Source organism: Geotrypetes seraphini, chromosome 14, assembly GCF_902459505.1.
Source record: "Geotrypetes seraphini chromosome 14, aGeoSer1.1, whole genome shotgun sequence".
NCBI lineage: Eukaryota > Metazoa > Chordata > Amphibia > Gymnophiona > Dermophiidae > Geotrypetes > Geotrypetes seraphini.
In genome coordinates, this window is record NC_047097.1 from 35,502,428 (window position 1) to 35,529,837 (window position 27,410).

The 27,410-nt window shown below is 42.7% G+C and overlaps 1 protein-coding gene across 2 annotated transcripts in view; it reads left to right on the plus strand.

Moving 5' to 3' along the window:
- The window catches only part of RORA (RAR related orphan receptor A), a 264,003-nt gene that overhangs the window by 101,294 nt on the left and 135,299 nt on the right, over positions 1-27,410 (plus strand). For both annotated transcript variants that reach the window (XM_033920445.1, XM_033920444.1), the window contains one exon: positions 24,570-24,655. Coding sequence is in view for 1 of the 2 variants with exons in the window: in XM_033920444.1 (XP_033776335.1) it covers positions 24,570-24,655 (86 nt within the window). In the remaining variant the exon portion in view is untranslated. The remainder of the gene's footprint in view (positions 1-24,569; positions 24,656-27,410) is intronic.

Genomic DNA, 27,410 nt, shown 5'->3' on the forward strand with positions numbered 1-27,410 from the left:
CGTGTCCTCAATTCTCTGTTTTCCACGGAGCCAGAAGCACTGTAATAAAATAGATCCCTTGCTTCACACAATATCGTTGTCCCTCTTGCACCGCGGCTTGTTTGGTTAGTTTATTTTGAGTCGCTGTGCTCACGTCTGTGTTTTCTTTCTTTTGTTTGTTTTTCAGTTCGTATCTTTTTGACCAGGTTCCCGGTCTTGCTCTGGCCACCTGGCCTCGAGGGGTCGCGGCTGTCTTTTTTCTTATGTCCCGGCCTCGTTCTGGGTTTAAAAACTGTATTAAGTGCAACTGGGTTATCTCCATCACCGACCCTCATCGTTGATGTGTGGAGTGCCTGGGTGCAGAGCACTGTGCTGAGTCATGCCCCCGTTGTGCAACTTTGCAACCACGGACTCTTCGTAGGAGGGTGGCCAAGATTCTCCAACTCTTTGGCCCCATGGATCCTGCGGGACAGGCCTCGAGCTTGGCCTCGGCGCCCTGGTTGGGCGCTTCGGCCTTGAAGTCCCCGTCGGCTTTGAAGGCTCTGGCCTCGGCCCCTCCTGTTACTCCGGCCTCGGGTAAGTCTCCTCTTTCCTCCTCAGGTGTGCCGGCAAAGAAGCCTACCTCTGAGTCTCATGTCAGTGCCGCCTCACCGGCATCTTCGAGACATCACTCTAAGCATGCCTCCTCACGTAGGGAATACTCTTCCTTGAGGTTGCCCCCGAAGGAGCACACTGCTGCACCTAAGACCCAATCAACCTTGGTCTCGATGCCTATGTTCCAGGACATGCTTAAGGCTATTCTTACCATGCAGCTTTCCTCAGTGGTGAGCCAACTGGTCCCGACTTCGACGCCTCTGACCTCGGTCTCGACCCAGTCTCGGTCTGACCAGCCTGAGCGTCCCCTCGTTTCTCGAGGCCCTGCCCACAAGACTCACTGGGTTCCCTCGAGCGATTCTTCTTCCCCTGAATCACCTGTGACTTTTCGGGGATCCAGGCCAGGAGGTCATTTTTCCCCCGCTACTTTGTCGAGGTTTACCCCTCCTAAAAAGTCCAGGTCTTCTCTGCCCCTTTGGGGCAGGTCTCCGACCGCGAAACCTTCTAGACACACGCTTGTCCTCGAGTTGGACTCTGGGTTGTGTTCCCCATCGAGGCAGCTACCAGCTTCTAAGGGGTCTTCTTCAAAACCGGTGGAGGAATTTTCCTTTACCCAGTCTTGTCCGAGGTGTCACCAGCTAATTCCTCGGACCCCATGGTCTTCCCCAGCCCACCTAGCACGGGGTTGTTCCTCGACGCCCCCCAGACGCTTTAGTAGAGCCTCTTCAGTCTCCCATTTGCGGGACTCCGAGGCCCCAGCTTACTATTCGAGGGAAATTTCTCCCTCTTTCTCGATCTCGCTCGGGGTCTCCTCAGGGGGATGAGTCTTCTTCTTGAAACTCCTCTTTTACTCGTTTCATCTCGAACATGGGTAGGGCCTTGAAACTGGACCTCCAGTCTGAGTCCCGTTATACCCAAGAATATCTGGAGGAGATGGGTGTTGATCATCCGCCCCGCGAGGTATTGCGCTTGCCATTGCACCAGGTTCTCCGGCAAACCTTTCTCTGGAACCTGGAAACTCCCCTATGTGGTCACGGCCATTCCCTCCAAGTTGGAGTCCCGTTACCGGACGATTCCGGTTAAGGGGTTTGAAAATTCTCAGCTTTCTCATTAGTCCTTGGTGGTTGAGTCTTCCTTGAAGAAGTCCAACCCCTCAAAGGTTTACGCTGCCGTCCCTCCGGGCAGGGAGGGTCGTACGATGGACAAATTTGGTCGCCGTCTTTACCAAAACTCAATAATGGTGAATCGTGTCCTTAACTATAACTTTATCTTCACGTCCTATCTCCGATTCTATGTGGATGACATGGAACCACTGCTAAAGGGAGGTCTTCACCCACATAATATGTAGGTGCAAAGATGCAGGAAAAAATAGGAGGAAATGGGTGTGGAAAGTTTAAAATTGGATGTTCACCAGACAACAGTGGTGGAAACAAACAGTCAGGATGGTAATGGTCACGTATAAATTACTTTATTGCAATAACAAATGGATAACACTATAGTATAGCAAACAAGAGACTTGATACTGTTTGTGTTTCGGCCTCTAAGGCCTGCATCAGGAGTCTATAAAAGCAATAAATCAATGAACTTAAACTAATAAAATTAAGAGAATAATCTGGACAACATAAAATATATATAAAATAGTTTTCAAATGCAAAACAAAATAAAGTGCATAAAAATGATATATATCAAACAACATGGATAAAATTGAGATAATAAAAAGTGTATTCAGAAATAAATGGCAGGTCGTATGAAATAATTGTGCATTTATACAACAAATAAGTGAATAAAAAGGATAGAGAAGCAGTGTACCTAATTGCTATGCTGGTTTCATAAATCTATATTCAGACCAATAAATCAAATCTTTTTGAAATAAAATAAAATTGCAACTATGAGTTATAGACATAAACTTGTATATAAGGATATAAGTGAAAATGTATATATCGGCCCATCAATAAATGTAAATGTAATATCGACCTATCAATAAATAGTGCTACATTGGCCAAATTCAAAAATGAAGAGAAAACACAACTATTTGTAGATGCATTTCTTTGAGAAATTGATTTTATGTAAGAATTGAATCTGTTTTGTTCTTACCTTGTTCTGAATTTTATAAGATTTTATGTATGTAGCTATTTGTAAACCGTTTTGGAATAAAGCGGTATCAAAATTAAAAAAAAAAATTAAGAATAAGATATTTCCTTATTTTGATTTCTGTGATCTTGGCCACTATTAATTGACAAATCTGTATATTTCAGTATTTCTTGCACAATGTGTGTTTTGGATTATTGAAAAGATTAAAAAAAAAAAAAGAATAAGAAACAAAAAATAAAAATGGAATTAAAAAAATAAGGAGTGAAATAAAACTAAACAGATAAAGAAATAAATACAGTGTCTGGAAACATGAATAAAATGATAAACGTGATAAATCTAGACATGGAATTAAATAAGAATTAAACATGAATAAATGAATGATGACCTGTAAAGTGTAAACAACATGTAAAAAGAGAGCTTTAAAAATACCATCTGAAAAGAGAGAAAAGTAAAAAGAAAGGAAAAGAAGGGGGAGGGGGAAGGAAAAAAGAAGATGAAATGTAACCAGAAATATAAGGAAGCCATGAATAAGCAAACAAGGTTAAAGCACGCTGTACATACAGAACATTATTTGCAAAAAAATACTATGGTTTAATTAAGAAATGAATGTAAAAAAACAAAAGCACATAAAAATCTAAATGTTTAAAATCATAAATACATATCCTGATATAAAATAAAATATGCATATTATACAATATGTAGCATCATTGAAAGAACAATAATGACAGAAATAAAACTATTATAAAATTGACTATGTATAATTTAAAACCAAAACACAAAAGTAATGGAAGGACCCTGTCAAAACTGACGCTAAACGATACATTCATTGAGAAGAGTTAATGGCATAAGCAAAAATATAAAAATAAATATTAAGCAATTAATGATATGTGAGTGGAGACTGTCACGAGTAATTAACCATTTCAAAAGATTATGAACTAATTTAAAATAGAAGACTCATGAACGCTAAAATCACAATTGATACTCTTGGTGCGTGCCAAAGAAAAGGTGTGAAAGATAAAAAGAGGAGAAGGAGTGATCAACCATAAACTAGAATGGAAACACTGGCATGGTTTCAACTCTATTATGAAACAAATCTTGAGTAAATGAAAAGATGGGAACAAAAAATAAATCTAAATGAGCAGTGTGCCCCAATGCAGTATGCCTGCGTTAAACATGAAGTAATAGTGCTTTGAGAAACAACCAAATGGCAACAATAAAAGATATTTAAATCGAGAGTAAACAAAAAAAACACTAACGCCATAAAGTTAAAATTTGACCCACCATGAAAACTATAACCAAAAAAGGAAAAGTAAAACTTACCAAAATGCCGGCACAAACACAGCTAACGCTCAGCAGTACATGCCAAAGGAAGAGAAAACGGGGTACAAAGAAATTTGAAATATACCATAAAAGTAAAAGAGGTGACATAGTTAAAACAAGTTTATTGACAAGACAAAAACACTCTTTGATGTGTGCCCAAAAAGGGGGGCGGATGAGAAAGGGAGGGGGATGGAGAAGGAGATGGAGTAGGTAGGAAACAAATCATAAAAACTAACCCTCCCACGGTTTTTAGCACAGGCCGGCACGCTGAATGCTCTGTGCTGCTCCCGATGCTCATAGGAATTCTATGAGTATTGGGAGCAGCGCAGAGCATTCAGCGTGCCGGCCTATGCTAAAAACTGCTACCGCAACTTTCTAAAAGGGGGGGGGAGAGGTTAAATCAAAAGACATGGTCAAAAAATGAATCTGAATGAGCAGCTTGCCACAATACGGTGTGCCTATACAGTTAAACACGTAGTAAGAGTGCTTTAAAAGGAAAATATAACTAGTGATAAGCAACATACAGATGACAGAAATAAAATATATTTTTAATGGGAGTAAGCAAAAACTGCTAACCCACAGAAATATATACCTTAAAGCTAAAGTTTCATTCATCATAAATACTGTGACCAAAAAGAAAAAAGGAAAACTTATTGAGATGCTGGCAGAAACACAGCTGATATTTAGTAATGCACGCCAATAGAAAAGAAAGTGGCAGTAGAAAGTTTAAATAGACCACAGAAGTAAAAGAGGTGACTTAATTAAAACAACTTTATTGACAAGACTAAATGTAAAAAATGATGCTGAAGAACTCTCCAGAAATTGAAAAATATAGGTTAAAATAATAACACTAACAAAAAATTAAATTAAACAGTGTGCTGCAAAAAAATATGCTGCAGCATTAAACATAAATTTGAATGACCTTTAAGAAGAGAGAAAAAAAACAACGATGAGGAGATAGTAATATAAAGTATTAAGTTAGGAAACAAATAGGCAAATGGAACCAGTGCTAAAGGGACGTCTTTACCCACATAAGATGCAGGGAAATATAGGGGGAAACAGGTGTGGAAAGTTTTGAAAATGGGATGTTACCGTGCTTACTTCTGATGGCCTACCTTAAGAGCACCTCCAGTGCAACTCATTTTTCCCACGATGAACAGCCTACATGTTGTAAGAAATGTGTATACAGTACCTTTACCCACAGAAAGCCCTGGTCAAACAATTTTGAGAGTTACCCTCTGAAAAAAATAAATCTGTTTTAATGTTCATATGATAGCACCATAGTGACAGGCAGTAAGGGGCTGATTCTCTAACATTGTGTCCCAATTTTAGGTGGCAGTAGGTATCCTACCACTATTTGACAGCCAATCAGGACATCTGGCAGCCAATCTAGATGCACTTTTTCTAAAATAAAAAAAACTTGGGTGAGGATGGACGTCTGCATTGTAGGTATCTGTCGCAGGTCTACAGAGACATTTAAGCATACCCAAGAAAGGGCAAGGGCATGTTTAAGCATCCCTACGCATCTCCATAGACCCGAGACAGATGCCTGAAATGTAGGTTTGCAAAATGCTGGACTACATATACCAATCATAAAAGTAGATGCCTGCAGCAAGAATCCCCAATCAACTGAGCCTGTAGAATTTCCCGAAACCGTGACTTCAGGGAGTCTTGCTGGCTCAGCTGATCAGGGGAAAATTCCCCTGTTGAGATCAGCTGATTTGGCTGCAGCAGGCAGAGGACTCCCTAACATCCAGCCCCGTGATCAGCAGTAGCTATGCCAACTAGCTCCTGCCTTGCCTGACCCCCCCCCCAAGAGATCGCTAGGAGGGATTCTCGCTCCCTTCTGCCTGATACCACCCAACACCAACAGTATCTGGGCCAATCAGAGTCTTAGGCCCATCCCTGGTGCATCCCAGGATGCACTTGGAAGGTGAAGGCCAGCCATTTGGAAGAGGCAGGCCTGCTAGCAGGAGGCACTGAGCAACCCTCTTGCCGGTCTTCCTCTACAGATATGGGGGGGAGGTTGTTGGTTCAGGGGGGTGTTGGAGGTTCAGGGTGGGGTGTCAGGGATTTGAGGAGGCTCAGCAGGAAGAGGGTGTTGGCATCCCTCCTGCCAATCTTGGAAGGGGGTGTTGGGAGATGTTAGGTAGCAGCCCTCCTGCTGTTCTTGGGGGGGTAGGGGGGTGTCAGGCAGGAGGGAGTGGGCAGCCCTCCTGCTGATCTCGAGAGTGGGTGTCAGGGAGTCCTCTGGCTGCCAAATCACAGCAGGGAAATCCCCCTCCCCCCCGATCAGCTGAGCCAGTAGGACTCCCCAAAACCATGGCTGCCAGATCTGGGATTCCCATGCCACGATCAGTTGATCTGGGGTTCCCATGCCGTGATCAGCTGATGGCAAGGGAAACCTTGGCAAAGATAGGCAGCTGAGCTGCCTATCTTTGCGATCAGGAAGGCTTGATTCTTTAACCGGCGCCAGTTGACATGGGCACTGGTTAGAGAATTGGGAGGGGGAGGGGTATAAGATGTCTGTGCTTTAAGGTAGATGTGAATCATTAGAGAATGCGGTGCTTGATTGACGCATGATTCTCGGCCACTGAGACCAGTATCCTATACAGAATCGGGCCCTAATGATAAAATTTGTATTGTATTCCCATAGAGACAATGTCAGTGTTCATACTGATATGATCACCATGGAAAGAGAAAGTAAATGTCTGCATTTATCATGATGCAGTCTCAATACGGCAATGGACATTTTAATTGATTAGAATTAGAGGATTCTTGAAAGTTGTAAAATGCTTAGTAGCCAACAATTATCTATATGTGGATTAAAAAAGTAGATTCAGGTGGTTAGAAGTTAGTTAAGGTTTATTTCAGAAGGTCGGATCAATTAAAAGTGTGGTGGATACATTCAGTAGAGAAGTATTACTGAGAATGGTTTCTTCATCACTGGAAGTGAAGCTCCAATTTGTGAAACTCGAGTTGGGGGGTCAAGGGATGTTTGAGACAGCAGCTTTTAGATATTCAAAAAAAATATGAATATTCTTAAGTAGATTGAACACATAGAATTCTGGAGTTAAATGTAGGACATTGATTCTTAGAGCTGTGCTACCACCTGCTGTTAGTTTTCTGAGTTTGCAAGTGTTAGAAAGAATGTTACTGCAGCCTGCTTGATGTTTCTTTAGTCAGTGATCAAGCAAATAGATTAATGAAGCTGAAAATGTAGAAGTATTATAAAGTGAAACAGTTAGTTGTAAATTAAGCTTATGTTATAATATGTAGTCTTGTTTCACACATTTTTAACTCCTCCCCCCCCCAAAAAAAAAAAAAGTTCTGCTTGAATAGTATGAATATTAGCAGTTGAAATATTAGGTAGAAATGTTTGACTGAACGTTTTCAAAATTTATTACATTTTATAGTAAACCACATTAGATTTTATTATCTTTATGTTGATTCAGAGTCAATGACTGGATCACAGAACAGCACTATTTTCTGAATGCTTATAGCTGCAATCTTAAGAACATAAGCTTTGCCATACTGGGACAGACTTAAGGTCCATCAAGCCTTATTCATACAAGGTCCCAAAAGAGTTAAACAGATTTTATGCTCCTTATCCTAGAAATAAGCAGTAGCTTTTCCCAAGTTCATCTTAATAATAATTAGGTTTATAGAGGTTTGTTTTTTTTAAAGAATGTGCCCAAACCATTTTTCAAACCCTGCTACGCTAACTGCTTTTACCACATTTTCTTATGATAAATTTGAGTTTAATTACACATTGAGTGAAGAATTTTTTCCTACGATTTATTTGACCATTAATTACTTAGTAGATTCATTGCATGCCCTTGTATTTTTGGAAAACAACAAGTGATTCATGTCTACTCATTCTACTCCACTCAGTATTTTATTAGATCTCTATCATATCTCTCCTCAATATAAGATGTTAAAGAGAAGGTGCCTATGACTGCTTTGTGACATCACTATCAGTGTTCTCCCTAGGGCCTTTCAGCTGGGCGGTCTGCCCGGGTAATTTAGATGACCGCCCAGCTAAATTCTGCTGCCTCCGCTGCTGCTCAACATTAAAAAAAAAAAGCCGGCTTGAAGATTTCACCTTAGCCCGTAGCGAACTTATGCTCCGGGGCTTTAACGTGTGTGTGCCGGCTTCCCTTCTCTTCCCTCCGAAACCGGAAGTTATGTCCGGGGGGGGGGTGAGGGAAGAGGAGGGAAGCCGGCACGCACATGTTAGAGCCCCAAAGCATAAATTCGCTACGGGCTAAGGCGGGAGACAGGTCAGTGAAGTTTTCCATTTGCTCTTCTTGCTGCCGGGTCCTGCCTACTTTCAGTTTCCACGAAGGCAGGACCCGGCAGCATTTCCCCCAATCGATTGTGATCTTGGGCCGATCAGCCTTCTTCTCCGACGGCAGAATTGACATCGGGGAGAGGAATGCTGGTCGGCCCGAAGTAGGGAGAGGTTGGGGGGGGGGGCGGCGGCCAGCGGCTTTGGGGCCTGTTCCCCGATGGCAGTGACATTGGCAGTGGCTTGGGGGAGGGCAAGGAGAAAGAAAGTAAGACGGCAGGAAGAGAAACAGAAAAAAAGGAAGGGGGCATGAAGAGAGAAAGAAAGAAAGGGCAGGAAGAGAGGAAGAAAAAGTTGGGGGAGGGGAATGAGGTCAGGAGGAGAGGAAGCATACAGGCTGAAAGAAGGAAAGAAAGGTTGGATGCACAGTCAGAAGAAGAAAGTGCAACCAGAGACTCATGAAATCACCAGACAATAAGGTAGGAAAAATGAGTTTATTTTAAATTTACTGATCAAAATGTGTCTGAATTTATATCTGCTGTCTATATTTTACACTATGGTCCCCTTTTACTAAACCGCAATAGCGTTTTTTAGCGCAGGGAGCCTATGAGCGTCAAGAGCAGCGCTGGGCATTCAGCGCAGCAAACTGCTATCGTGGTTTAGTAAAAAGGGAGGGAGTATATTTGTCTATTTTTGTATGGTTTTTAGTGAGGTGTCAGTGCATAGAGTCATCTGCTTTGACCTCTTTGAGAAAACCCCGGAATAGGAATGATTATTAACATTTTCTCTGCGTACAGTGTGCTTTGTGGTTTTTGAAAAAATTTTTTATTGTTAGTAGATCATTTTGACTTGGTCATTTTAAAAGTAGCTCGCAAGCCCAAAAAATTGCCTATGGTAGACTTCAGAGGGTGGTGGTTAATGGTACCCTCTCTAAAACGTCAGAAGTGACAAGTGGAGTACCGCTCCTTTTCAACTTATTCATAGGGGACCTGATTCAGGGGCTTCAAGGTAAAATAACACTATTCGCCGACGCCGCCAAACTATGTAACATAGTGAGTGGCTCCGATTTACACGATAGTATGACGCAGGACCTGTTTTTGTTGGAACGTTGGTCATCTACCTGACAGCTGGGCTTCAACGCCAAGAAATGCAAGGTATCCATATTCAAGTTTCATCACCGGTGCTCTGGTTTTGGCTCCAGTATTTATCACTTCCGTTCACCAGGTCTGGCTATCCGTTACCGTCTCATATTTTAAAGACTCACTCGTTATAATTAGCGGTGATTCACATGTCTCTTCGTAATGGGCATGTCCGATTTTAGCATTTGGATCTTAGTACTATGGGTTTGGTCTTTTCTGGTTTCCTTTCTATAGTATGCTTTTCGTCTGGAGTCTTTTGAGTTTAGAATTACATTTTATGACGTATATTTGTGGTTATAATTGTATGACATGTGTAAATTGGTCAAGTTATCCATTCTTTCTATTATTTTTTTGTCCCCTCATACAGTGGCAGACCGCCCCAGGTGCCAGCCCTAGGGGGGTACACAGCCGGCTGGATCCAGAATCTTCCAAGCTGCTCTAAATGGCACCTGTACCTCAGCACGGCTGCCGTACTTATTCTGAAGCAGAGTCAGCAGCTGCACTGAAGTGCAGGAAGGTCCCACGATGACTGCATTTGCTGCCTCTGCCTCCGGAATTGCGGAACCTTGCTGCAATTCCCTGTGTCTGCCGGCCCACCCCCTCCAACGTCACTTACATCTTCCAGAGGCAGAGGCAACAGAAGCAGTCATCATGGGACCTTGCTGGTTTGGAGGGAGAGAGGAGTATAGAAGGGTGGTGGAGGGAGAAAAAGGAGGTCAGGGTGGTAAGGAAGGGTGGTGGAGGGAGAGAAAGGGGGCAGATGCTGATGGAACTGGTATGCAGGGAAAGGGGAGAGAGACATTTGGGGGAAGGATACTGGATGGAATTGGGTTGGAGGGAAAGAAAGGGGGCAGTTGCTGATGGAAGTGGGGGGAAGGGAGAGGAGAGAGTGAAACGCCAGACCATGGGGGAGTGGGAGAGGGAAGGGAAGAAGAGGAGAGAGATGCCAGACCATTGAAGGAGAGAAGGGAAGAAGATGGATGCCAGAATAATAGGGGTGTAGGGAGAGATGGAAGGGGAATACAAGGAGAGAAGATGCCATATAGAAGGAGCAGAGAGAGGGTAGACAGTGGATGAAAGAAAGAGAGTGTCAAGACTATGAGGAAAGCAGAAACCAGAGAAGACAATGTAGAAAAAAATTATATTTATTTATTTTTTTGCTTTAGGGGAGATGCATCGCTGTTTCTGTGGTGTTGCATTGTATACAGAGTCCAGCTTCTTGGTAGTTCAATTTAACCTTTGTCTACGTTTTTCTATTTTATCCCCCCTTTTACAAAACTGTAGTGCGTTTTTTTTAGCACTGGCCATGGTGGTAATTGCTCAGAATTCTATGAGAGTCTGAACTGTTACCACCATAGCTAAAAACCACATTACAATTTTGTAAAAGGGAGAGGGGTTAGTTTGTGATTACATATTCCATACTAGGCGAAGGTGTGTTCGAAAGACATGGTTTTCAGTTAGGATTGACTGTGTAGGATTGATCTGTACTAGTCTGGCTTGTTTAGTTTTACAATGGGTGTATTGATGTACTGCTCACTGCAATATGTAAGATGCTGCCTTTTCCTAGGCACACTCTTGTGTGATTGTTACTAAAAATCATGTTTTTCATACAGATGGGGGGGGGTGTCATAAAATGATGGGCCTCGGGTGTCACATATGCTAGTTATGCCACTGCCTTCATAGTTTATATCTAATCCACAAGCCTGCTTTTAGGACCTACAGGGTATGTATCCCTCTGATTCATGACAATTTCACTTCTCATGTTATCTTATCCATTCTTTTTATTATACAACTGCCCAGATAAGCATCATTCTTTGATGTGATTGGACCTTGAAAATTAGGGCATCATTGTTCTCCCCAGAAATTTTTTCCAGCCATGAAAAAACATTTGCTGCATTTAGTATGCCACAAAAAACATTTGCTCCGTTTAGTGTGCCGGAGTTAAAAAAGTTTGAGAGACGCTGCTCTATACCATTTGAAAGAGGGCAAATATCTAATTATTCACTTCTAGAATTGGATACTTCTTAAATTTAATATATATATTATGGAACAAGTGTCAAACCTTAAGAAAGGCAGTCATATTGAGCAATGGAAAATAACTAATAATAATTAACTAATACAAATAGTACACATTTAGGGCTCCTTTTACTAAGCTGCAATAGCGGTTTTACCGCGCGCTTAGCTCGCGCAGAATTGCCGCACATGCTAGACGGTTAGTTCTAGCCGTGTAGTGTGGCAATTCTGCACGCGCTAAAAACGCTATTGCAGCTTAGTAAAAGGAGCCCTTAATTTTCCCCACCACCAAATTTCCCTGTCCCGCCCCACCCGGCTACTTTTTCATGCCACCCGGCTGGAAAAAATTTCTGGGGAGAACACTGACTGTTATTTGTGGGTTCCTAAATGAGTCTAAACTCAGAACCAGAACTGCAGGTATGTGAAATGTCCACAGTGGAAGCTTCTTAACTTTTTCCAAGTAGATTGGTTCCCCATATATACAAAGGAAAATAGTCCAACATGCTTTTAAATAACTGTTTTATGTATGTACTGTAGTAGAGGACTAGCTTAATGGTTAGAGCAGTGGGCTGAGAACAAGGGAAACTTAATTCAAATTCTGCTGATGCTCCTTGTGATCTTGAACTAGTCACTTAACCCTCCATTGTCTCAGGTACAAACATAAAGGGTATTGAACCCTAAATTGTGCTAATTGCATATTCCAGTGCAATATGCTGAACCATAAGGTTATCCATCTGTGCTTACAAGCATACTACAGAAGATGTCAATCACAGCTTATTGACTCTTCCTTCTCCATGGTCTCTGCTGTCCACTTCAGTTCTTCCTTCTGAAGCGAGCCTGAAGGTATTTCTCTAATTTGCTCTGTTTATTTTTTTCTTTATTGCTTTACAGTGTTTTTTGGCTTATTTGTGGATTTTTATGTTCTGTCAGAGATCCTGGCTTAAAGGGACTTCTCTGCCTGCTTGGAGAGATGCAGACATTTAAGTTTGCAGATGGCAGGTGTATTCTTTGGGGACCTGTACAGCCAGCCTGTTGAAGATTTGTGAAGCTGAGGGTTTTGGGCGCTCACTTCATTGACTTGATCAAGAGCTTAAGCGCAGGCTGTTAGGCATCAATAGAGTTCCTTTAGGGCGCTCGGTGTTGGCTGCAACTTTGCCTCTCCCCTTTTTCAGCATTGTATGTCGTGGGCCAGGGAGAAGTAGAGGATCAGTCTGATTGGCAATGCCTGAAGATCTAGGTGTGGCAGCTGACTGGCGGCTTGAGGCAGAGAACCCTCCCTCCTCAAAGTCCAGTTGCACCTTAAGAGAGCTAAAGCAGGCTGCAGCACCGTTTCCCAAGCACATGGTCTGTAAGTACTGGTTGTGACAACCTGTGGGGAAAATCAAGGGGTCTTGAAAAGTGTGTTTTCACTTTTTCTGCAGTTAGGTCTTTAGTCCCCCTCTAAAATCCTTTTTTTTTTTAGGGGGGGGGGGGGAGCATCCGATTTTTGGCACCAAAATGCTGCCTTGGCAGCCATCTTGGATTTCCCAAGTTTTTTTTTTCTAATTTCTTCAGCTTCTCCAGAACACATTGTTTTGCTCAAAACTGCCAGGGATGGAGTCCTCAGACCCTATTACTTCTATTTTGTGCCTTATTCATGCTAGATGGACAGCTGAAGAGCAGCCTTGTACCACATGCTGCACAGTGTGAGATGGAGGGGTAGGGGCTTCAGGCTTAGCCATTCTACAGTATTCTAGGGCTGGGGGAAGGGGAAGAAACACCTCCTGGAATTCCAGGACAGCAGCTCTGTGCACTGTAAGGGGGAAGGAGAGTTTCCCATTCCTCTGTCAGGCTTTACTAGACAGAAGACCCCAAGCAACCAGAGGCCAGAGCTGAGGGTCCCTTCATGGATCACAGCACTATCATCTGTACTCAACAGGAGTCTCTCTAACCAGAGAGCCTTTCAAGGTTCCAGACAGAAATTCTCTGGGAACTAGAGGAACCAAGATTCCGGTTCCAGCTACACAGTGCCAGCCAAAAAGCAACAATGACGCCAGCCCTTAAGCTGTTCCTCTGAAGATTGGAGGTTGGCTCTTGGATTATCTGGAGGCCTGGGAACAGAAAATGACCGACCGCTGGGGCAGCCACTCAGCGCTGGGCAGGAGCACAGAAAGCTCAATAAATGCTAGCTACACCTCTGGGCTGGGAGAACTTGAAGCTTTCTCCTGCCCGATACACCGCTAGACCACCAGGGATTCAAAAAGGTGCATGGGGGGAGGTGGGAGGGAGGTTAAAAAAAAACATTGGCAAAGTCGGCCGGAACAGGAGGGTTCCTTCCTGTCTCGACCCACCCCATCAGGCCATACAGCAGACCCGGTGGAGGCCTGCAACAAGTTCAGGGGGGGGCAGGTAGGCAATAACCCGAATATAAGCTGAGAACCCCACTTTTGGGCCATTTTTTGGTTCCAAAATCTTGGTTTATATTCAACATAAGAATTGCCGCTGCTGGGTCAGATCGAGGTCCATCGTGCCCAGCAGTCTGCTCACACGGTGGCACTTAGGTCAAAGACCAGTGCCCTATTAGAGTCTAGCCTTACTTGCGTATGTTCTGTTCCAGTAGGAACTTATCCAACCTTATCTTGAATCCCTGAAGGGTGTTTTCCCCTATAACAGCCTCCGGAAGAGCATTTCAGGTTTCTACCACTCTCTGGGTAAAGAAAAACTTCATTACGTTTGTACGGAATCTTTTCCCTTCTAACTTCTGAGGAACTGTTTGAGTGGAAGATGACAGAGGGTAGTGGTCAATGGAGATCGCTCTGAGGAACATAAGAAGAGCCATACTGGGTCAGACCAATGGTCCATCTAAACCAGAATTCTTCTACTAATACTAAGGGCTCCTTTTACTAAGCTGCATTAGCGTTTTTAATGCACGCAGCATTTTAGCATGCGCTAAACCCACGCTATGCGGCTAGAACTAACGCCAGCTCAATGCTGGCGTTAGCGTATAGCTTGCGGCAATTTAGCGTGTGCTATTCTGCACGTTAATGCCCTAACGCTGCTTAGTAAAAGGAGCCCTAAGTATCTTTAAAAATTTGCCCGCAACAGCCCCTGTGTGTTAGATTTTGGTCCCTTATGTGATTGAGTTCGACACCCCTGCTTTATAGAGTACTAGGGTAACAAGTCATATACACACATATATTTTGGGTGTGAGTCTTAACGCTGGGCATAGAGCTGATGTAAATGCATATGCCTAGATTGATTTTAAAATGTCTGTACATACATAACTCTGCACTCTGCCCAGACTCCACCCAGGTATACACCCACCTTCAAATTTCACACCATTGCATTTAGGTGCACTGTTATAGAATAGCGCCTAGCTGAAATATTGGCATTTTTACATATGTTTGCTAATATTCTGGTTATTTACATATCTAAATGTAGGCATCCTTCTTATAAAATTGTCATTGTAATATTTAATTGCAAGAAATCGGGTAATATACTTATTATTGGATCTGATATTCATAGGATTTATATTCCTCACTTCGGAGCCAATGCACATGAGCCTAAGTCGCAGATACTGTATATTTTATGAGCTTCGTATTGGCCACACAGTGCAGGAAGGGGTTGAGCATGAGTGAGTATTATCTGGTGCAGAAGACATGGCTGCACACCTCATTAAGGATTGTTAAAACGGTTTGACTATAATAATTGTAAAGTGGTAAAGAGCTCCAACAGTATTTTGGATCACTTTTCACTTCTTTGTTTGAATGTGGTTTTTGTGTTTACTCCTTTGTGATCTTAGTTGATACGCGAGAGAGAAAATTTTTAAATAAATAAATAAATCTTTAATCTTGAGAATTGCAATGGAAAGTTGCCACGCATTCTGTGACCTTAACCACTGCCCATCATATCTCCTTACAACCTCCAGCATAAAATTCCGTACTCTACTTCTGCAATGGATACAAACCATGCTCATTGACGGCCTTTTCCCAACTGACCTCAGTGAAATCATCATCACCCCATTCCAAAAAGATCCAAAAGGATCAACAGACCTACCATCCAACTACAGACCCATTGCCTCAATACCTCTATATGTCAAACTGACAGAAGGACTAGTAGCCAAACACCTCACCAACTATCTAGATGAACATAATATACTTCACCCCACGCAATCTGGCTTCAGATCCAACTTCAGCACAGAGGCATTACTAGGCTCCTTCATTGACACAGCCAGACAACACCTCAGCACAGGAAAAAAATGCTTCGCATACAACTAGACCTTACCGCAGCATTTGACCTGGTAGACCATAACATCCTACTGCAAATTTTGGATGCAATAGGCATCTCAGATAAAGTATACTCTTGATTTGAAGGCTTCCTAAAATCCAGAACATACAGAGTAAAATCAGATAAAGAAAAATCTGAACCTTGGTCCAACCCTTTCGGCGTACCACAAGGATCCCCACTATCCCCTACTCTCTTCAACCTATACACTGCATCTCTCGGAACATTCCTAGATAATCTAGGCATCACTACCTACAGTTATGCAGATGACATTACCATTCTCATACCTTTTGATCAACCAAAGACCGCCATGACAAACACACTACACCGAACACTAGAAACAGTAGCAACCTGGATGAAAGATCACAAACTGAAACTCAACATAGACAAAACTAAATTCCTCCTCCTCGAAAACGACAAAGTCCCAACCATAACGAATATAGAAATTAACACAATCAACTATCCCATTCAAACTACCATAAAACTACTAGGAATGCTACACCATGCAACCACAAATAAATAAAACAATACAGAAATCCTTCGCAGTGATAAGAAACCTAAGACAAGTCAGGAAATTCTTCAAAAAAACACAATTCCAGCTTATAGTACAATCCCTAATCCTAAGTCTACTAGATTACTGCAACATCCTCTACTTCCCCTGCCCTGCTACAATGACTAAACAACTACAAACAATCCAAAATACAGCTATGAGACTCATCTACTCATTGAGAAAACACGACCATATTACAGAAGCATACATCAACTCACATTGGCTACCAATCCAAGAAAGAATACTATTTAAATTCTACTGTATGTTATTTAAAGCCTTAAACGGAGACAGCCCAACCTACCTGAACAACCGCCTCATCCAAACCACCTCAATCAGACATAGAAAAACACACACCCCTCGAACAAAGAAGTAAAACGGAAAAAACTATATGAAGGCTTCCTGGCCACTCAAACAGCTAAACTAGATAACCAAATCTCCAATCTATTGATAACAACACCAGTCTACAAAACGTTCAGAAAAGAAATAGACTACATTCTTCAAGAAATTCCTGAAACAGCCCTAACTTCAAACTTACCGTCCTTCCCCCCTCCCTCTTCCCGCCACACAGAAACTACATAACCTACTCATTACCTCTCTAGAAAGGACAAATGTTCTTCCATTGTAACCCTCCGTTTTTTAATCTCTTTTGTAATCCGCCTTGAACCGCAAGGTAATGGCGGAATAGAAATCTCTAATGTAATGTAATGTAATGTAATTATTTTGCAAAAAAATGTAATGAGTACATTAAAGTTTTCTATGCAGTGTAGAAAAGGAAAGGGTGGCTTTTAAAATGTGCACAATGCAAGACACTTTTTTTTCCAGGGCAGTGTAGAAGAGTTAGAGAGGATTTATGCCAGTTGTTTTTTGTTTGTTTGTTTGTTGTTGTTTTTTTTTTTTTGGGGGGGGGTTACATTCAACTGCCAAATGCAAATGCTACCAAGTTTAAAAGACTGAAGGGGAGGTAACAGATTGTGTGTGTGTCTAAACAAAAGTGTGAGCACACATCAGCGTTTTTTCTTTTGTTCATAAATATCAGCCTCACAAACATTTCATGTGCAAGAAATAGGCATCTACATTTATGCTCCTCTTGCATCTAAGTGTACGGAATACTAGTAGTTAAGCATGCAAGTGTAACCTACAAAAGTGCCAGCAGGGCACCTTGGCACTATTCTGCAACATGTAACTTATATACATAGCATACATCAATGCGGGAGGAGGGGGTGTATACATGGGCAGCACATAGCTGGGGCTCCCACTTAGGTATGTCAAGTACAGAATACTATACTTTATACATGTCCTTGCATAACTTGTCTCATGGTTATGGCTGGCATAACTGCATTTACTTAAATGTTGAGCATGCCAATACCAGGTTACATTAGTATTCTATAATGGAATCTGGGCATCTTGATGTCTTTATAGACTAGGTTCCTACCATGTGTCCTTGGGGCAACTAAATGGAGATGCCCAATTGTCTTAGAAGGATAAGAATTAAAGTACAGTGGAACCTTGGTTTGCGAGCATAATTCGTTCCAAAAGCATGCTAGTAAACCAAAGTGCTCGTATATCAAAGCGAGTTTCCCCATACAAAATAAGGGAAACTCGGATGATTCGTTCCACATCCCAAAAAGACCCCCCCCCCCCAAGGCCACTGGCATGCTTCCACCCCACCACATCCCAAAAAGATGCCCCTCCCCCCCCCCGAGGCCACTGTCGCACTTCCACCCCACCCCCGGGAACCGGCTTCCCCTTTCCCACCCCTACCCCCCGCAGCCCAAACCCTTACCTCGAGCGGACAGGACATTGGCACACAGCACCAACCCACAGGACGTGCTGGTGCCAAAAGAGACTGCCGCTGATCTCTGCTGGGCTGCTGTGGGGCCTTGAGCAACTGCGCATGCTCAAGGTCTTCTGGCTCCCACTCTCTCCAAGATTCTCATGAGGTAAGAGAGAGAAAGTTGCTACATTGGTGGGGTGGGAGGAGTGCATGGAGGCAGAGAGGTGATACATTGAGGGGGAGGGAACCTCTTTATCTCAGTTTTTTTCTTCCTTTATTTGTACCCCTGTTTTAAATGCAGCCAGTCTGCCTTTTCCTCCTCTTGTACAGTTGGGATCAGCACCATTAGTGTGTGTGTGTGTGTGGGGGGGGGGGGTCTGACTGCAGGGAGCAAGAGTTTGTACATGTCTGCCCATCCTGGAGAGAGTGCTTCTGTTTTCTTTTACTTCCTCCTTTTCTCTCTCTTACCTCCCATACCCAGGTTTCTCCTCTCGCTTGTCTCCTTTCCTATCTTCTTTTCATCACTTACATTACTCCTTCCTGTCTTCCCACCCTGTCTCGTGAGGCTGCATCCATCCCCATCCTTTGCTCTTCTCTCTTTCCTCTTTCTGTGTCCTATTCCATCTTGCAGGGCATTGCTGGTCTTGGTGCTAAGCTAGAGCTCAGGAGTTGTACTGCTGCTTTGTCTCAAGCCTGCTTAGCCCCTCACTGGTATATATCTAAGTGAAGTGGCCCATGCTGCACTGTGGGGATTGGGGATGAACTGAGTTTTGAAGGGCACCAGCATGGTTTTGCAGTCAGTGTATTATAGAGATTTTGGGATTGTTATGGCACAATGACAGCATGGAAGGGAAGGGGGTACAGGGGTGGTGGCATTATGTAAACGAATGGGACTCTGCTAGATGTGATTTGGCATTGTATTGGAGCATGTGATATGGAGTTTAAACAAGAATCATTGGGAATGGGTGAACAAAGCCCCTTTTCCCCCCACCCTCAATAACTCCTATTAAGAAGAATTTGGTCTGCTAATGGAGCCACTGTGTTCTTTCCAGTAAATCCATTCCCTTGCTCATCATGCTGGCTATTCTCTGAACTTGTTGGGGGGGGGGGGTTTTCCCCACTTGGTCTCAGCTCTCTTGTGACAGTTTGTTCTAGTTCCCCTTTCTTGGTCTGATCATTTCCTTCTAACTTCTGAACTACGAGTATCTTAATCTGTTCCATTTACTACAAGGAATCAGATTACTAAATGTACATATGAGTTGACCTGAACAAGCTTGACTGAGCCCGTCGGGGATCCCTGTCTGAACTTCTCTGTCTTCTCTTGAGGAAAAAGCTTTTTCTTGGATTGAAGCTCTAATGTCCTCTTGACTCAGTGGACCCTTTGAGGTTCTATTCTTTTTGGGAACATCACCCTCACTCCTGGTATTAAGGTTGGTGTACACTAAAGATGTACACAGTATAGTCATAATTGTCATTGCTTTCATTATTGTTTTCTACATTCATATATATTAATTTGTATGGAAATTCATTATGCCATTTTCAATCAGCATGACATTCAACTACCAAACTACACTTCCAGATGCTCTTCCTTAAGCCCCTGCCCCCTTAATACCTTCTCTCTCTCTTTACTATTGCATAATTCACAAATTTGAGTTGTAAAACTAGTTTCATTATCTGTTTATACTAGGGCTGCAGGTTTAGATTAATTTCAGGAATTATTTTGTGGATATTTTCTTTAAAATTATCTTACATATTAATCACTAAGGCACAGCGAGATTAATTGCATTAAAATTTTAGTCTTCCTGCAACTGTACTTTTTATGATACTATTTTTGTCTTTTTGGGAATGCAGGTTACAGGCCCTGAATATTGACTGACAACTGCTGGTATGTGGACATGGCCTGACATTGAATATTCAGGTCTAATTTAGCTGACGAAAGTCAGTTTCTAAACAAACACTGACCACTGCCAGCTGAATATTAACTCTTAAGTAAAGAAAATTAAATAATAGCAGATAGCCTTGTTCTTCAGCAGTGGCAAGAAGTTTGTCAGTTTTGATCAGCAGTGAATTTCAACTTGCCTGAGGCTAATAAGTGCCTGCATTTATTAGATGAACATAGAACATGCAACAGTAAGGAGGAGTGCATCATTAAATTACACCACTCTTAATAGAAGTATTGATTTGCCATGACAGCATTTAAGAGCAGTAATTGATTTCCATCTATTCTGTCCATTTGCGTGGTAAATAGCATGCAGTCTAATTAGCTTTGGTAATGTCTCTTTCTCATTCTGTTTTAGTTCCATAATTGGGAGTAGGGAACAGTAAAGGATGACATGGAAAGATCACAGCTGTGTGTGGACTTTATTCACTTGGAAAGTCACCTGCTTTGTTTCTCAGTGTTAACTCTCATATTTCATCTTCCCCCACTAAAGATATTTGTTGGGAGGGTTTTGTTTATTTTTGTCTTTTAAAAAAATCTTTTAAAACCAAAATGGGTTCATAGATTTGCTTCTTTTGAAAGTAATTGTAAATTCAACTTTTTTAGCTTTGCTTTTAGCTCACCTTGCTGTCTTGTAGGTATTGACTAACTTTCTTGCTGCTTATATTACGGACAGATGAGCCTGAAAGATATCCATGTTTCCCTGAAAATAAGACCTAGCCCAAAAATAAGCCCTACCATGATTTTTAAAGATGCTCCTAATATAAGCCCTACCCTAAAAATAAACCCTACTTAAAGATCGACCCCTGAAGCCCCTCCTGAATGTCCCCGACTCCATCCACGACACTAGTGCTGCCCAATTCGCCAGCAGCAGCGCTTCCCCACCCCCCATGTTCAGCATCTTTCCTCCCCTCTCACCCATCCCATTGTGCAGCATCTTTCTATCCCTCCCACCCTGAGATTGATATACCGTACCTCCGAGGCCTCCAAAAACAGCAACAGTGGCAGCGCTCTGAACGGACTGCTTCATGGCTTTCCCCGCCGGGGCCTTCCCTCTGTTGTGTAACTGATAGAGCAGAGGTGAGGCCTTGGCAGGGAAGGCCTTGAAGCAGCCTGTTCAGAGCGCTGCCACCACTGCTGTTTTTGGAGACCTCGGAGGTACGTTATATCAATCTCATGGGTGGGGAAGATCAGTGGGGTTCTGCTGCACAGGGGGATAGAAAGATGTTGCAAAAGGGGTTGGGTGAGAGGGGAGGAAAGATTCTGCACATGGGGGGTGGGGGAGAGAAAGAAAAAAGGAAGAATTAGGGTGGAGGAGAGGAATGATGATTTGTTGTACATGGAAAAAAAAAAAAAAGACATCCCCTGAAAATAAGCCCTAAAGTGTTTTTTTGGACCCAAAATTAGTATGACACTGTCTTATTTTTGGGGAAACATGGTACTAGCATGAGGTGGGGAGGGTAGGCCAGCTGCATATGTGTTTGGGTGTGAGCACTTATACCACCAATAGAGCTGGTATAAATGCTCATACCTAAATTAGATAGTTAATTGTGTATCTTAAATAATAAAATGCTAGCCGTGCATGCGCACTTGCCTCGTGTGTTCCTTGATCCCTTTTCTGTCGGGATGTGGCAAGACAAGTGCGCATGCGCGCTTATTATGTCACTGACGGAGAGCAACGAATGCAGGAAGCGGAGTGGCTGAGAAAGCGCGGGAGGCCTGGCCCGGCCTGCGGACGGGTAAGGAGCTGGGGCAGTGAGCCTTCCCTGCGGCTGAAATGGAGCCTGGCCACCCTCCGCGACAGACCACAGGAGTCCGAGTCCTTTTACGCTCACCCCCCTTCCCGCGGACCCGACTACCTTGGCGATTCAAGCAGCGTGTGCAGCACTCTTCACACGCTGCTTCGGGCCCTTCTACTTCCCTGATTTGCTCTGCTGCGTCTCTGATGATGTCATCAGGGACGTGCCAGAGTAAATCAGGGCAGAACGAGACTTAGGAGTAATCATCAGTGCTGACATGAAAGCAGCCACTCAAGTGGAGAAGGCTTCATCTAAAGCACGGCAGATGATAGGTTGTATCAAGAGAAGCTTCGTCAACAGGAAACCTGAAGTCATGATGCCATTGTACAGAGCCATGGTGAGACCTCATCTGGAGTACTGTGTGCAATTCTGGAGGCCACATTACCGTAAGGATGTGCTCAGAATTGAGTCGGTTCAGCGGATGGCCACCAGGATGGTCTCGGGGCTAAAGGGTCTCCCGTACGAGGAAAGACTGAGCAAATTGCAGCTCTACACTCTTGAAGAGCGTAGGGAGAGGGGAGACATGATTGAGACATTTAAGTACATCATGGGACGGGTCGAGGTGGAAGAGGATATCTTTCTTCTCAGGGGACCCTCGACCACAAGAGGACATCCGCTCAAACTCAGGGGAGGGAAGTTTCGTGGAGATGCAAGGAAGTACTTCTTCACGGAGAGAGTGATCGAGCATTGGAACAAGCTTCCAGTGTAGGTGGTCGAGGCACGCAGCATCCCAGACTTCAAGAACAAATGGGATACCCATGTGGGATCCCTACGGGGTCATGCCAAGGGATAGGGTCACTAGGACTTAAATGAGCGGGTCAGTAGAGTGACAGTATAATTACAATTATACTTAAGGGGTCAGAAGACTTAAGAGGGTGGGTAAATAGTGTGGGCAGACTTGATGGGCTATATGGCCCTTATCTGCCGTCATCTTTCTATGTTTCTATGTTTCTATATTCTAGCACCCGTTAATGTAATGGGCTATAAAGCTAGTCATATAATATTCTATAAGTTTTTGCATGCCTTGCCCAGACTCTATCCATGAGAATAGCCACCTTCAAAGTACATGTTATCAGAGATAAGTACATATTTATAGAATAGTTTGTAGCCAGATTGTTATTTATGTGTGTATGTGGCCACACAAGTTTTGCAAGTTTATTACATATTTGATATACAGTCTATCAAAGATTACCTAGACGGTTTACAATACTAATATTTAAAAAGAAAGGGAAGGCATTCATAGTTAAAATATCAAGGACAGATCAGACAAAAACATATGGTAACAAAGGGGCCCATCGGTAAAGATAAGTAAAGTACATCGAGATAAAATAAATTAAAAGGGAGGTAAACGGGTGGAGATAGCAATAGGGAAGGGATACCACTTCTTAAAAGCGGTTTGTGGTTATTACTCTGGCCAGGAGTGTTGATATGACATCTCTCTTTTTAATAGATGGTAAGCATCTCTAAATTGGAATGTCTTTTAATTTGCTTCTGAATTTGTCAAGGGAGTCTTCAAGTCTGATATCTGATGGTAGAGCATTCCATAGGGAGAGGGCTTTGACAGAGAAAATAGTGTTGCGCTTGTAGAATAGTTCTCTTATGGATGGGATATTAAGTAAGTTTTGATTGTTGGATCGTAAGGCACGTGATGGGGCATAGGGAATGAAGAGTTTATCAAGAAAGGCTGGAGAGTTTGTTTAATCTTAAAGACAAGTAGAAGATTTTTGTATGTTGTTCGATGTGATATGGGGAGCCATTGTGCTTCACGGAGTTAAGGGGTGACGTGATCATATTTTCTTGCCCTATGTATGAGTTTGATAGCTGTATTTTGAATGAGTTTTAGTCTGGGGATTTCCTTTTGTGTAATGCCGTGATATAGAGAATTACAGTAATCAATTTGGGAAATAACAAGTGAGTGAATCGGGATTTAAATAGAGGAGGGGTTCAGGAGCAATGTAATTGAGCAAATTAATCTGAGTTTGTAGAAACATCGTTGGGTTATCATTCTTATTTGATGCAGATTGACTGAAATCATGGTATTTATATGTGTACTTGCCAACTAAATCTACCTGTCTCTCTATAGAATTATCTCCAAAGAATCCAGTTCTCTAGAGCCAGTGTCACAACTGAAATTCAGCACTGCCTCATCCAAAACACTTTGCCAGGAAAGGGAATAATTTATGCAAATGACAGTGACCCATTGATGATATAGCATGTAATAGAAATCATGCATGTCTGGCTCTTTGTGATTCCCCGGAACTACCTAAGATAGTCCAAATAGAATTCTGAGAAAGAGAGAGACACACAAAACCAAGCACACATGCAGCCATTAAACCTCTCTAGCTGTCCCTCTGCTCTGGGTTCAGCTAGTCCCTGAGCCATGCTCCTTTTGAGCCAGCCTCCTCCAGAAGGAATAGGTCTGGTGGTAGGAATGGTAGTTCTGTTGAACATAGAACAAAACATCTCTATTCCATTGCTGGATGATCAAGTTTACAGAAGTTTGCTTCTCTTTTGATTCTTGGGTCAGCAGTGCAGCATCCCTAGTTCAGTATCGAAATGCTGATTCCAGCCTTCTCCAGGATTTTTAAACACCTTCTCAAATGACCCATTTTAATAACCTAGAAGCTATTATATAACGAGCAGTCATAATTTAGTCCATGGCCCGAGGGGGCCCCTCGCAGTTCAACAATTAATAGTTAATGTGCTGTAATGTTTAGCAGGTTATTAGTTTTCACTGTGCAAATGCTGATTAGGGAGCACTTTCTATAAGGTGTTTAAAGGAAGATGTAATTAACAGGCTTCATGCTTCTGTTTCAGCTCAAATTGAAATTATTCCATGCAAGATCTGTGGAGACAAATCATCGGGAATCCATTATGGTGTCATTACATGTGAAGGCTGCAAGGTAAGCTTTAATTTGCCTTTCAGGGTTTAAAATGCCCACTGTCTGCCTTCCATCCTATTTTGTTTCTCTTTCCTGGAATTTTAACCTTTTATAGTTTGGTGAAATTGAAATTAGTTCTACCTTGACAGATCCATCCAGCAACAGACTATCCCACTTCATATTAAAATTCCGTAGAATATGAAGTTATATAGCTGCTAAAGAGAATAGAGAGGCAAATGAAGGACATGTGAAGTTTCTTAGACAAATCAGTAGCATAAAATCCTGGTATTTTATGAAAATGGTGGTCTCTTATTCCCTGGACCAAAACAGAAAATGGATTTAATGTAAATGTCCATGGAGGAAACACACAAGACTGCAATTGAAACATCTATCAGGCAAGAATTGTGTGGAAACTTCACCATCTACAGTAACATGAGAAGAGCAACACTTTCAGATAAGTGTTGCTCTTCTCATGTTACTGGAGATCAAGAGTCTCAAAGTCCCTTCTCGAGGGCCGCAATCCAGTCGGGTTTTCAGGATTTCCCCAATGAATATGCATGAGATCTATGTGCATGCACTGCTTTCAATGCATATTCATTGGAGAAATCCTGAAAACCCGGGCTGGATTGCAGCCCTCAAGGAGGGACTTTGAGATCCCTGCTGTAGATGGTGAAGTTTCCACACAATTCTTGCCTGGCAGACGTTTCATTTGCAGTCTTGTGTGTTTCCTCCAAGGACTTTTACATTAAATCCATTTCTGTTTTGGCCAAGGGAAATAAGAGACCACCATTTTCACAAACGGAGACAAACAGACATACTGGAACAAGAAGAAATGGGCAAGAATTACATTAGAAATAGGAGAGAAACATATTTGGGAAGCATGAGAGGAGGGAGGTATCTAATATAATAATTAAAAGTTAATCTCACTTGCAGAATTATTTTAAATAATGCAGGCTAAGATATTCTCTAGGTACACAGCTATCTGAATGAGGGCTAGATCTGGTTCTGCTGGGCCTCTGGTCTATTTCTCACTCTTGTACTTTTCAGGTTACTGCAAGTGGCAGTTGGCACAGGCGCATAGTTTCAAGGCTGAGATTCTAGGTGCTGTCTAACTCATTTCAATTGAATATCTTGTTAGAATTAGACAGAGGAGCCAATAAACTGCAAATTAAAAAGCAGTTGTAAAAGCATACCGCCTTGGGGAGAGATTTTACAGGCATTAACTTATGTTCCTAGCCCCATCTTTCAGGGCTCGGCAGGTAACTGAGTAGCAATAATTGTCAGCAGATAAGGTACCTAACCGTGCAAGTGTCAAAAGAATCTCTCTACTTGAATAAAATTAGCTTGGGTGTTCTACATGTGCTACAACAGAAACAATGGGAGACCTACGTTCCTTTCATTGAAGAGCTTAGCTATGAATAGCAACGCTGGGAAAATACACCTACCAAAAAGAGTTCAAATTCAGATTTTTCTGCAAATTAAATTATGGCTTTAACAGGTTCCTCTGATAAAGCACCAGGCTGCACGCTGTAAAGCTAAATAGACTTATAGGAACATTTTGAAGGTTATTGTCCAGTCATGATCAGACAGAAATAAGAGGCAGGACTGAACCATGGGTGTAAGAGGGGTTACCTGCTCCAAAAGGGTAAAAATTAAAGGAGTTAAATATTGAGAAACACAGGCAGAATTTCTGGCTGGATGGTTCAGTGGTAGTGGTGGGGACCCTGGTTGAATCTTGAACTCAGGTTTTTCACTCCCACAATTGGTTGAGGTTAATGTAAGTGGGAGAGAGGGAGGTCATGGTCATTGTACAATGGTGACACTTGGTGGTTGGATTTAGGACAGATGACTGCAGGATTCTATAAAGATTGCAGGCTCATGGACCCTAGTGGAGGACTGTGGCAAAAATGGGTGAGTTGGGTGGGGTTATGAAATGAAGGGGAAAGGAGATCCCAGATAACCTTCAAATGAAAGTTCTTTAAAATTGATCATAGCTCTAATTCCAGCTCAGCTTGCAGAAGAAGGAAAAGAGATGAAACATGAATGGACAGATGGATTATGCCACCGAGTCAGCCACTGACTCATGGCAATATGCACAGTGAGGAATCTACCATCTGAAGTTTCACAACAGAGTACAGGAGTGGTTTGCCATTGCCTTTTCCTGTGCAGTGTGCTGCTCTGCTATGTCACTGCTGCCCAACATAGGGCCCCTCAGTGTACAACACCTGGTGTTCCCAGAAGGTCTCTATAGCTTATAATGTAGACAAGTGTTCAATGTTCCAACACAAGCCCAATCACAACTTAAATGCAATGCAATATTTTATGCTAAGAGGAGGGGCCTCAGATCCACGTGCGCTGCCAGCAATTTGCTCATTATCCCAGGACAAGCAGGCAGCATATTCCCACACATGGGTGACGTCACCGACGGAGCCCCGCAGCGGACAGCCTCGATAGCAAACTTGCTTGAAGATCTCGATCTTTCGAGCACTGTACCGCGCATGCGCGCGTGCCTTCCCGCCCGAACTAGGGGGCGCATCTCCTGAGAGGATCCTCAGTTCGTTTAATTCCGCGGAGACAAGAAGACACGTTTTTCTACATCTCTGCAGCATTGCCTTCTCTTCACCGTGGCTGTTTCTTTTCTTTCAGTTAAGTTCGGTCGCTGTGCTCTCCTATTTCTTTTTCTTTTCTTAAAAAAAATAAAAATAAAAAAGTTTCAGTTGTTTCTTTGATTTCGTGTCCGGCCAGTGAGCCTTGGGCCTAGGCCCATTTGCTCCTT